Source organism: Pseudonaja textilis, chromosome 8, assembly GCF_049901715.1.
Source record: "Pseudonaja textilis isolate UNSWEBS1 chromosome 8, rPseTex1.2, whole genome shotgun sequence".
In the NCBI taxonomy this organism is placed as follows: domain Eukaryota; kingdom Metazoa; phylum Chordata; class Lepidosauria; order Squamata; family Elapidae; genus Pseudonaja; species Pseudonaja textilis.
Genome location: NC_141997.1, coordinates 51,470,549 through 51,482,746, shown reverse-complemented (window position 1 = coordinate 51,482,746; position 12,198 = coordinate 51,470,549). Strand labels below are relative to the sequence as shown.

Here is a 12,198-nt window from a genome sequence, read left to right as displayed (position 1 = left end):
ACCATCCCCGTCCTCTAAATTAATTAGGGAAAAAAATGTAATTTTCAGTTACAATTTACACCTATTCTTTGTATATATACACACCAGCTAGAAAAGAAAACGCTGCTGAGTAGTTATCGTTACTACGAATCAAAACCCTGAGCTTTCCTCGGATCAAAAATCCAATTTTATAGCGCGAGGAATTTAAAAACAACAACACAGCAGACGTATTTTTGATGGACAGGCTCATCGTCTTAGCCGCCGAGCCACCGACTTTACCTGAATTTTAAATAAAAAGTCGATGGTTGGAGGTCAAGAAAGTGGCAACTCCTTTTTCTGAGAAGGTTCTTTAGCCCTGATTTTTTTCCCCCCAAAAAATCAGGAAAAGAACCCCGCCAACTATTCCTGCTTTAATTCTCTCGCTCGAGAGACGCCTCTTTGTCATGCAAAAGACATCTTGCTTCGAGAAAGGCCTGGCTGGGAGCCCAGGGAAGGCTGGATGAGCCCTCACGGCCTGCTTTGGCAAGCGGGGAGACCAAATAAATTATCCACTCTCTGAAATCCTTGCGTTGTAAAAGAGACCCTTGGATTCGCAGGTATTGAGACGTGGACGTTAAAATGCCTGCTAGTCGTTTGAATGCGATAGTTCCAACGGAGGAGGAGGAGGAGGGGAAAGCGAAGGGAGGGCTTTGTAATGTGGAGAGAAGAGAAGATTTGCTGCTTGGGGTTGAACTGTGGGCTCCTCGGTCCCTTGCACGCGTTTCATGACTCAACTAGGAAACTGCTGTCTCTTTTTATTTTTCTTATAGGTATCCATTTCATGTATTCATAAATATGTTTATACTTATACCTCGTATCTTGTAAGCGATTGACAAATCGAATCAAATCAAATAAATAAACATCGTCAGCGCTAGAAGGGAGTGGGGTTTGTGGAGGAGGAGGAGGAGGAAGAGGAAGAAGAAGGAGAGGAGGAGGAGAAGAAGAAAAAGGAGGAGGAAGAAGAGGAAGAAGGAAGAAGGAGAGGAGGAGGAGGAGAAGAGGAGGAGGAAGAGAAGGAGGAGGAGGAAGAAAAAGAATAGAAGAAGGAAAAGAGGAGGAGGAGAAAGAAGAAGAGAGGAGGAAGAAGAAAAAGGAGGAGGAAGAGGAGGAGGAAGAAGAGGAAAAAGGGAGAGGAGGAGAAGGCGAAGTGGAGGAGGAGGAAGAGAAGGAGGAGGAAGAAAAAGAATAGAAGAAGAAAAAGAGGAGGAGAAAAGAAGAGGAAGAAGGAGAGGAGGAAGAGGAGAAGAGGAGGAGGAAGAGAAGGAGGAGGAGGAAGAAAAAGAATAGAAGAAGGAAAAGAGGAGGAGGAGAAAGAAGAGGAGGAGGAAGAAGAAAAAGGAGGAGGAAGAGGAGGAGGAAGAAGAGGAAGAAGGAGAGGAGGAGAAGAAGGGAGGAGGAGGAGGAAGAGAAGGAGGAGGAAGAAAAAGAATAGAAGAAGAAAAAGAGGAGGAGAAAAGAAGAGGAAGAAGGAGAGGAGGAAGAGGAGAAGAGGAGGAGGAAGAGAAGGAGGAGGAGGAAGAAAAAGAATAGAAGAAGGAAAAGAGGAGGAGGAGAAAGAAGAGGAGGAGGAAGAAGAAAAAGGAGGAGGAAGAGGAGGAGGAAGAAGAGGAAGAAGGAGAGGAGGAGAAGGCAAGTGGAGGAGGAGGAAGAGGAGGAGGAAGAAAAAAAGAATAGAAGAAGAAAAAGAGGAGGAGAAAAAAGAAGAGGAAGAAGGAGAGGAGGAAGAGGAGAAGAGGAGGAGGAAGAGAAGGAGGAGGAGGAAGAAAAAGAATAGAAGAAGGAAAAGAGGAGGAGGAAGAAGAAGAAAAAGGAGGAGGAAGAAGAGGAAGAAGGAGAGGAGGAGGAGGAGAAGTGGAGGAGGAGGAAGAGAAGGAGGAGGAAGAAAAAAAGAATAGAAGAAGAAAAAGTGGAGGAGAAAAGAAAAGGAGGAGGAGGAGGAAGAAGAAGAGGAAGAAGGAGAGGAAGAGGAGGAGGAGAGGAAAGTGAGGTCCTCGGTGTTCTCTGAGCTTTTGGTTGTTTTCGTACAGACGTTTCATGACCCAACTAGGGAACATCATCAGTGCTAGAAGGGTGTGGGGTTTGTGGGGAGTTGAGGCAGAGGCAGGAGGAGGAGGAGGACAACGATGACAACGACGGGGGGGGGGTCCTTTGGGACAATTGTGGATAATATGGACATCTCCAACCAAGAGGCCCAGGGCTCTGAATTCGAATTGGGAAGGAATCTCCGTGGTTGGAGACTGGAGAAGATAACAAGAACGATCCTGGGCCCACGAATTAAAATTCACCTCTGCCCTCCTGGCTGTCGCTCCAGGTGCTTTAATTGAATGGGATTTGAAGGGAAGCCAAAGATTTATTCCGCAGCATCTCTGCCGGTATTAAGTTCAAGTAGAGAAATTGTTCGAATGAGTCTCCTCCGTTTTTCTTTCTTTCTTTTTAAGGATTATTATTTTCTTTCATGCCCAGATGAAAAGGATATTTATCTCCAGAAGAACTTTGAAGCAAGCGGTTCCAGATAGAGGGCAGCTCAGAAAAGAAGACTAATGAATCCCAGCGTCTTTCGTGAAGCTCTCGCCATTCAACTACGCAGCTTGGCAAGACTTTCATTTTAGAGTCCTTTGTTCTTGAAAAATGTAACTTTTAAATGGAAATCTCTTTTTTTTATGTGTGTGTGTGTGTGTGTTTATAAAAGCATATATATATATAAATTATATATATATAAATATAAATATGCACGGATGCATGCTTTTATAAACACACACACACATAAAAAAAGAGATTTCCATATATACATTTCAAACTTGAAATTTGGCCCGTATGTTCCTCTTGGCTTCTAGGGGCTCACTAAGAAAGGATTTTTCCAAATGACTATCAGAGCATTTAGAATATTTCCTATATTATTATTATTAATATGCTCTGATGCTAAAGAGTTCTATTCCTCCTCCCCATCTGAAAAGAAATATCTTCCAAAGGCAAAACACAAGCAGAAGAGAGGAGTTTCAGTTTTAGTTTCAGAGCACCAAGCAGCTTTAGTACAGGACAGTTGAGCTAAGCCACGCCCAGGCTCCTTGCTGTCCTCCTTGCTCACACAGCAAATCCTGTTTCAGTTTCCAAACAGCCCTCGACTCTCTCATTTCAAAGGGAAAATAAAATTTGATCATCTTTTATTTATCTATATATTTATATATACTAAATGATTGCATTTTAATTCCAATTTCATTTTAAATCGTATTTTATTCCAATTCCATTTGAAATCATTTTTATCAGATTTTAGGAATAATTTGTGCCTGTCACTCTGACCTTTGATGTGACCAACTTGACAAGTGCAATGATGGGTGGCAAGGAAATTCATCAAATGGGGCTCAAAAAACTCACCGAACAATCGTTTTCATTGAGCCACAGAAGTAATTTCCGGGCTCAATTGTGGTCGTAACTTGAGGATTCCCTGTATGCCATTGCAGACTCCCCAAAAAGAAACCTCAGTAGTCGTTACCTTTTCAGCTTCATGTAACTTTCGTTGGCGGCTGGCCGACATTCTGCCCGTTGCACCACGATTCCTTCCAGGGACAATTTTTCTGGAATGGAAGGAGACCCAAATTAGCACCGAGACCCACCAAACCCTCTCTCCAAAACAACAAAAAAAGACACTTTCGGTTTTGGAAAATACAAGAAGTCCTCAACTTACAACAGCTCATTTAGTGACCATTCGAAGTTATGCCGTCACTGAAAAAAAATGACTTATGAACATTTTTCACACCTGTGTGTCAGCGTTCCAGAAAATGTCCACTCCCAACAAATAACTCTGAGAAGACATCCTCTCCGAAGTCTTTTTTATTAGAGTAGTAAACTGTCCTGCCCCTGTCAGGATCTGACTTGGAGGAGGAAGCTGACAGGGAGGGGGAGTGTGGCTCCGTTGGCTGTGGAGGAAACTGGGGAAGGGCAAAGTCCAGCAGAGCAGGGGAGAGGTAGAGCAAGGGAGAGGGAATTCAGAGGAAGACCCAGGACCACCCCCTTTTCCTCCTAGGGCATGTAGGAAGGAATGGAGAAGGGAGCAACGTGACTTGCATGGCTTACGGGGGAAGAAAGGGCCCTGATTCCCTTCATTAGCTGCACTTGGGAACCCAGTGCATAAAAAGGTAAGCTGCATACAGCAACTTGTTGGAAGCAAATCATGAGTTATCTGGCATCGTTGAGGCTTATCTGTATTCCTAGCTTCTTCACAACTGTGTGAGTTTTGCTGTGCTTTCAAGTCTGCAATTCCTTCTCCTGCCCCGTCAAGCTAATGACTTCAGTCTGGTTTGTTTGGAGTTTAAGTTACAGTTTGTGTGCACCTTGTTTTGGACTGAATTTTCTACAGTTAAAGGTTGGTCCTGAGAGAGTTTTTCTCTAGCCGAAGGTAACCTGGGCACCGGGGGCAAAGTTGGAGATAATAAAGGGACTCCTGTTGATTATCTGACTAGGTTGCCTTTGTGCCAGGCCCCTTTGGGTCATCACATAAACTGGCACATCTGGGAAATCCCGAATCTGAAAGTTCCAGGTTTCCTTGCAATAAGTACAAAATTACAAATCCACCCCCGGAACCCATCATGGCATCACAGGCCCCAATCACCATCCGTCCCAACTTGAGAGATCCCCTCACTCAGGTGCAGAAACAACATGACCTTGACTTAGAAAAAGAATGCTATTGTGTCTAACCACATACGCTCCAAGAAATCCCCCCCCTCCCATTTTCCCAGGCTCGGGAATGTGGCAGCGTGGAACTGTCTGGTGCTAATATGGCCTCCAAAGCGGACAGAATGCTCGCTGCAATATATTCTGAGATCGTGCGATTTACATTCAGATGCTCAGCAACTGATTCGTGTTTATGACGGCTGTAGCATTCCTGGGGTCACGTGATACACTTTTGTGACCTTCTGATGGGCAACGTTCAATTCTCAAATGCAGCTCATCTGTTTGGACTCCGCACTGCATAATGGACATTAAGAGATATTTCACGAGAAGAGTCCTCCAGTCTTCTGCTCGTAACAGAATACCTTATACCAGTGGTTGCCAACCAGGGGGCCAGGGACCACTGGTGGTCCGTGAGAAAATTTTGGTAGCCCACAGAGAAATGTCCCGCCAAAGCAATTAATCCAGGCTGCGCGGGAACACAAGGCTGCGCCACCCACATGGCCCATGGGAACACAAAGCCTGCGTCGCTTGCACTGCGAACAACATGAGATAGCAAGGGGATGGGCGAAAGGGGGGAGGAACTTGCCCCACGCACCTGGCCGGGCTGCTTCTTTCCACTTCTTTCTTCTTCTGCTTTTGGCTGCACGCAAGGAAAGCAGCCAAAGTCTTTCTTTCTCTCCCCTAAACTCCGCCAGAAATGAGTCTTGGGGACCCTACAAGGCCTCCTGTTCCAAGAGGTTGTGCTGGCAAAGACTCATTTCTGGGGGAATTTGGGGGGAGAGAAAGAAAGACTTCGGCTGCTTCTGCTGCTTTCCTTGCATGGAGCCAAAAGTCTCTCCTCTCTCTCTCTCTCTCTCTCTCTACCCCTGAGAACAGAGCTGGAGACGGTATCCTGCGATCCCAAATAAAGAATGATCGATTGGTAGGAAAACAGGGTGGGGAATTTTCCTGCAGGCTTTTTTGGGGGGATTTTCCCAGGGGGTCTCTGGTCCGCAGGATTTAAAATTATGAGTTTGGTGGTCCCTGAGGTCCAAAAGGTTGGCAACCCCTGCCTTATACCACCAGACTTGAAATTTTAGGCTTAGACAAACTAGAACTATGCCGCCTTTGGTCCAACCTAAGCGTAGTACATACAATTATCCACTGCAATGTCCTACCTGTCAATGACTACTTCAGCTTCAACCATAACAACACAAGAGCACACAATAGATACAAACTCAATGTAAACTGCTCCAAACTTGATTGCAGAAAATACAACTTCAGCAACAGAGTGGTCAATGCCTGGAGTGCACTGCCTGACTCTGTGGTTACATCCTTAAACCTCTCAACTCCTTTAACCTCAAACTATCCACTAGTGACCTCACCCCGTTCCTAAGAGGTCTGTAAGGGGCGTGCATAAGTGCCCCATTGTGCCTACCATCCTTGTCCTATTATCCCCATTTACTTGCACCTATTTCCTGTATTGTTACTCACGTTTATACTTATACCTATTATCTTGTAAGCGGTTGACAAATCAAACAAATAAAATAAGGAAAGAAGGAAGGAAGGAAGGAAGGAAGGAAGGAAGGAAGGAAGGAAGGAAGGAAGGAAGGAAGGAAGGAAGAGAACACGGAAGGGGAAGGAATGAAGGAGAGAAAAGAATGGAGGGAGGAGAGAAAAAAGGGAGGGAGTGAGAGGAAGGAAGGAAGGAAAGAAGGGGGAAGGAAGGAGAACAGGGAAGGGGAAGGAAGGAGAGAAAAGAAGGGAGGGAATAGAGAAAAGAATGGAGGGAGGAGAGAAAAGGGAGTGAATGGGAGGAAGGAAAGAAGGAAGGAGGAAGGAAGGAGAACAGGGAAGGGGAAGAAAGGAAAGAGAGAAAATAATGGAGGGAGGAGAGAAAAGGGAGGGAAAGGAAGGAAGGAAGGAAGGAAAGAAGGAAGGAAGGAAGGAAGGAAGGAAGGAAGGAAGGAAGGAAGGAAGGAAGGAAAGAAGGAAGGAAAGAAGGAAGGAAGGGAATACCCATTCCTAAGAGGTCTGTAAGGGGTGTGCATAAGTGCACAATCGTGCCTACCGTCCCTGTCCTAATGTCCCCTTTTATCCATACCCATTTCATGTACTCTTAATCTTGTTCCCAATTATATCTGTTATCTAATATATGCTTGACAAATATATAAAACAAATAAATAAAATAAAACCTCAACGGGAAAGCCGAATTCACTTAAGGACTGTGTGACTAACCAAACGATAGCTGTTATTTAGTTAACAATTGTGGCAAGGAAGGTCCGGGAAACGGGCAAAATTTCACTTCGCAAATGCCTCGCTTAACATCAGAAATTTTGGGCACAGTTGTGGCTGACAGTCAAGGAGTAGCTATATGTCTCCCGAATATTCTACTCAAATTTTTGCAGAATTTTTCTTTCGGTTGATACAGAACTGGTTTATTCCGCAATTCTAATAAAATAAACCCCATGAAAAATAGAGAAGACGTTCCCTGACGTTATGAAAAGAATCAATCTGCTTCCTCATGCTCAGGTGTGCCAGCTGCCCAGAACCAGAAATTCGGTGTTTTCATGAAGGTGATGCCAGCACATGGCTTCGTTCCATCAGGAAAACAGGACTAAGCAGCACAGTTGACAGAAAGGATTTGACTGTTAGTACAGTAGAGCAGCTATTTATAAAGGATCTGGATAATATCTGCAAGGGAACGGAATCTCCATTTTTAAACCTGCGAATTCAATGGGCTAATCTGCACGTTCCCTTCCTTATAGCAGGCTAATGAATGAGACCCGTGGAATCAATTCCCACGACTGAAGGCGAACCTTTGGCAACCAGAAATGTTGTGTGCGTATATTATTTTAGCCGATTGCATTCGGTCACGTGCATTTAGTTTTGCGCAGTTTACAGGCCAAAGGAATTGAAAACAGACTCGGAGAAAACCGAGAGGGAACGCAACCAACGATGGGAAAACGACGCAAATAAGTGCATTCATTCATATATACTTAAAACGGAGACGCAAAGCCCGTTTTGTGTGGTGGGCTCTCAGCGGGGAGACCAAGAAGGTATTTCTCTCTCAGGCATGGAACTGGCTCGGTGAATATGGGGTCAGCCACTCTTGGCCCTAGACTGGAAAGTCAAAAAAACCCCACCCATCCATCTACCAATCTGCACGCACGCGCACACGCGCACACACACACACTAGCAGGGTACCCATGCTTCGCTACAAAACTATGTGATCAGGCAAGTTTGGGGGGAAGGAAATAAGGGGGGGGGAAATTCTGCCTCTGCCTCCCAACATCCATTGGTATTCACCTGGCTAGCGTCCTGTCAGTGTGTGAGAGAGTTGAGGGCTGTTTGGAAACTGAAAGAGTATTTGTTGTGTGAGCAAGGGGACAGCAAGGAGCCTGCGCGTGGCTTAGCTCAATTGTTCTGTACTAAAGCTTCTTGGTGCTGTGAAACTAAAAATGAAACTCCTCTCCTCTGCTCATGTTTTGCCTTTGGAAGAGATTTCTTTTCAGGTAGGGAGGGGGAGTAGAACTCCTTAGCATCAGAGCGTGTTAATAATAATAATAATATAGGAAATACTCTAAATGCTCCGATGGTCATTTGGAAAAATCCTTTCTTAGTGAGTCCCTAGAAGCCATATATGCCAAATGTCAAGTTTGTAGGCTTTACCGTTGTGGAGATTTTGTGATGATGCATGAGTGGCATTTTGCTTTTTTATATATCAATATAAAATAAATAAATAAATATATATATATATGGAAATATATATATATATATAAAAAATCTATATCCTTATAATCCTGAATCCTTCCCTTCCTCTCAAGAGACCTCAGCCATCTATTTTCCTTCTGTCTTGCACCTTGACGCCAAAGGTTTGCATTTTTGAAAACTCAGCTGTTAAAGCAGCTAACAAACAGAAGCGAGTCACAACGTCTTCTCTCACCTTTCTCCAAACCCCAAAGGGTTGCTAAGGTGTCAGGTTACTGGTGTGCCAAGGTTTGACCAACTCGTCCTCGCTTATCCATAGAAACAGCCATCCCATTTGGACGGACCCTAAACCCATCCATCAAACCTCTCCCCGTAAATCAAATTTTGCAGTACATTTCTTTCCCTCCTATGGCAATTCGCAGGCAAAGCGTGTCTTTCTATCATAAACAACCACCCCCCTGGGATGCTCCCGTTCTCAGGCTACTGAAAAGCCCATTTCAACCCTAGGAATCCTGTGTATAAAATCCACCCTGACTGGGGAGGATTTTGAAGGAGGGCGGCTGGATTTCAACCTTTTCATTGCTGCCTTTGTGTACGAAGAGGACCGGCCAACCACAGAGATCTGCAAAGCTCTGAAAAACCAAGTCCATCTTCTTTAAGGGTTGTTTGGTTTTGCTGCCTGTTGTTGCTTCCCCCAGAAGGCTTTTATTCACAAAGGCATCTTGGAAAGCTCTTGCACAACACGGAACATGAAATTTCAGGCGTGCTCGTCTTTTCTTCCCCCAAATCTGGGTTCCATCCTTAAGGTGGGCATTGTGGACACGCCACTTTCTTACGCCCAGCACCCCCAGGGGGAAGGAAAAAAAAGAAACTCCCTTTATAATTCTGGGGACTTCAAGGGGAAAAGAAAAGGCTACTCCCCCAGCCCACCCCCTGCAACAAGCATCTTCTTACCCTCACACGGTTAAATGCAAATTCAGCTTTCCAGACCGGCTCCTGGGAACAACGCAGCGCACACACACACACACAGAGACACACATACACACACGCACGGTTCCTACGCCACCTCCTGCAAAACTGTGCTCGAGAAGCTCATGCACGGCTTAGTGCACTTCCTCGCCAGCTTGTGCTTCCTTCCCGGGGCTGAATCGAGGGCTTTTCGGGAAGAGATCTACCTGTCTTGCACCGAGCCAGAGAGAGAGGGGAGGGGAGGGGGGGAGCAAGGTGAGAGGGACAGGTGGCCCATCCCAGCCACCATCGGCGCACCCCACCAACCCAACCCGGGGGAGGTGAGATGGAGAAGGAGAAGCAAGGCAGCGCGTCGTCAGAAGGAAAGGACCCAGGCAAGCATCCCAACATGTCTCTGGTGACTCTCAACGTTGGCGGCTACCTCTACGTTAGTCAGAGGCAAACTCTCACCAAATACGCCGACTCCTTTCTGGAAAGAGTCGTCAGCGGGAAAACCCTCTGCCCGTCGGACGCCGAGGGCCACTTCTTCATCGACAGGGACGGTCTCCTCTTTAGGCACGTTCTGAATTTCCTGAGGAACGGGGAGCTCCTTCTCCCCGAGGGCTTCACGGAAAACAAACTCCTGGCCCAGGAGGCTGAATTCTTCCAGCTTCCCCTCCTGGGCGAGGCGGTGAAAGCCAGGTGGGAGAAGGAGCAGCTGGCTTCCCGAGAGGCCACCTTCCTGGAGATCACCGACAGCCACGACCGTACCCAGGGCCTCCGGATTTTTTGCAACGCCCCCGACTTCATCGCCAAAATCAAATCCCGCATCGTGCTGGTCTCCAAGAGCCGGCTGGACGGTTTCCCCGAAGAGTTTACCGTCTCGTCCAACATCATTCAGTTTAAGTACTTCATCAAGTCGGAGAACGGGACGCGGCTGGTCTTGAAGGAAGACAACACCTTTGTCTGCACCTTGGAGACGCTCAAGTTCGAAGCCATCATGACGGCCCTCAAGTGCGGCTTCCGCCTGCTGACTAGCCTGGATTGCTCAAAAGGCTCAATTGTTCAGAGCGATGCCCTTCATTTCATCAAGTGATTGATCTCTCCTCCTCCTCCTCCTCCTCTTCCTCCTCCGCCTGGACCACGAGCATGCAGCCTGCAAACTTCCAAATGTCGTCCTCACAAAACGACTTCTCCCAGAGCGTTGGCTGCTCACGAATTCCGTGAGAACTTATGGTATGTACAATTGTAAGCAAAAAAGAAAGAAAAGGAAGAAAATCCACCTGCCAGTTCGTCGTTTCCATTTGAATCACAACCGCCGTAGTAGTAGTAGTAATAATAATAATAATAATAAAAGGTGTTTGTTAGATGTGATGGAAATCGAAGTGAATGCTGTTGAAGCTCTCGCCGTCTGCTTTTTGCTCAGGGGTTCTGCTTTTCTCGCCCAGAGAATGGAACAGGCTGGTCTGCATTTCAGTGTGGCCAGAGCGCATGGCTTCCTGCTCAAGAATGATTTTTAAAAATGCTTTCTTTGCTTTGCTTTCTGACTTGTTATTTATCTTCTTGGGTTCTGATGCTGGTTCAAGAGAAAAATGGTTTGGTTTTGCACTGGTTGAAATGTTAAAATGTGCAGAGTGGTTGCAGGAATTGGGAATATCTAGTCTGGTGAGAAGAAGGACTGGGTGGGGGTGGGGGGGATAACAGATCATCAGAGTTGGAAGGGACCTTGTAGGTCATCTAGTCCAACCCCCCCCACCCACCCAAGCGGGAGACCCTACACCATTTCTGACAAAGGGGACATGAGTCCAGTCTTCCAATATTTGAGGGGCCGGCACAAAGAGAGAGAGGTCCACTTATTCTCCAAAGTATGTGAAGGCAGGATAAGAAGCAACAGAGGGAAACTAACTAAAGAGAGAAGCAACTTAGGAGTAATTTCCTGACAGTTAGAACAATTAACCAGTGGGACAATTCGCCTTCAGAAGCTGTCGGTCATCCAACGCTGGAGGTTTTGAAGAAGAGATTGGATAACCATTTGTCTCAAATAAGAGGGTCTCCTGCTTGAATGGGGGGTTGGACTAGAGGACCACTGAGGTCTCTGCTATCCTGTAAATCATGCTGCACGATCTAAAACACAGTGCGACTGAAAATTGTACACAGACATCCAATTTAATGAGCAATACAGAAAAGGCCACATCACGTATAGTTGAGGATGTCATATGATAGCTATCAAAACAGGAGGAGGAAAGGAAAGGGGGAAAAAATAAACCCCATCTAACCTCTTATTAATTTTGATCTTTTAGAGAACAATTTAGACAGCACGCCGAGACAAAACTGTGCAGAGTTCCGGAAAAGGAGACTTCGATACCCACATCATCTTTTACATTTTTTTTTTAAAAAAAACCTTGTATCTTTTAGAAAATACACACGTCCGTGGCAAAATAAGGGGGAGGGAGGGAAATGTAGTTACCCCTGCAGAGGAGACAACTACCTATAGTAAGATGTGAGGTGCATATCACACTTCTAGAGTATCGAACAAGACAACTAGACTTTTAATTACACGTAGCCCTCGAGGCTGATAAGAAGGTGTGAACGAGCTCCGGAGTTTGTTTCCCCGTCATAACTTCATTCCCTTTCTTAAAAACTCAAGGTTTTCTGTCCAAATGTAACAGTAATGAAATCTTCTGGGGTTTTTTTTACCAACAGGGAAACGCAGAGCTAAACCTTATCCTAGTCCGGCGTCGCTTTCCATTTACTACGACTTGCAATTATTTCCATCAGGTGTGTTCCGGAGTTGAATTCGCTCCAGGGCAGCTTAAGAGTAATCTGCTAATATATTAAATCCGCTCACATTATTAGCAAGGTTTTTTTTTAAAA

The 12,198-nt window shown here is 45.7% G+C and overlaps 2 protein-coding genes across 3 annotated transcripts in view; one reads left to right on the top strand and one right to left on the bottom strand.

Annotated features, from left to right (window-relative positions):
- The window catches only part of GTF2F2 (general transcription factor IIF subunit 2), a 71,011-nt gene that overhangs the window by 17,815 nt on the left and 40,998 nt on the right, over positions 1-12,198 (bottom strand). For both annotated transcript variants that reach the window (XM_026705360.2, XM_026705361.2), the window contains one exon: positions 3,509-3,590. In XM_026705360.2, the coding sequence (XP_026561145.2) occupies positions 3,509-3,590 (82 nt within the window). The remainder of the gene's footprint in view (positions 1-3,508; positions 3,591-12,198) is intronic.
- KCTD4 (potassium channel tetramerization domain containing 4) lies at positions 9,607-10,698 on the top strand. The gene has a single exon (XM_026705362.2). It carries the CDS (start codon positions 9,671-9,673, stop codon positions 10,418-10,420), a length of 750 nt encoding a protein of 249 aa, XP_026561147.1. The 5' UTR covers positions 9,607-9,670; the 3' UTR covers positions 10,421-10,698.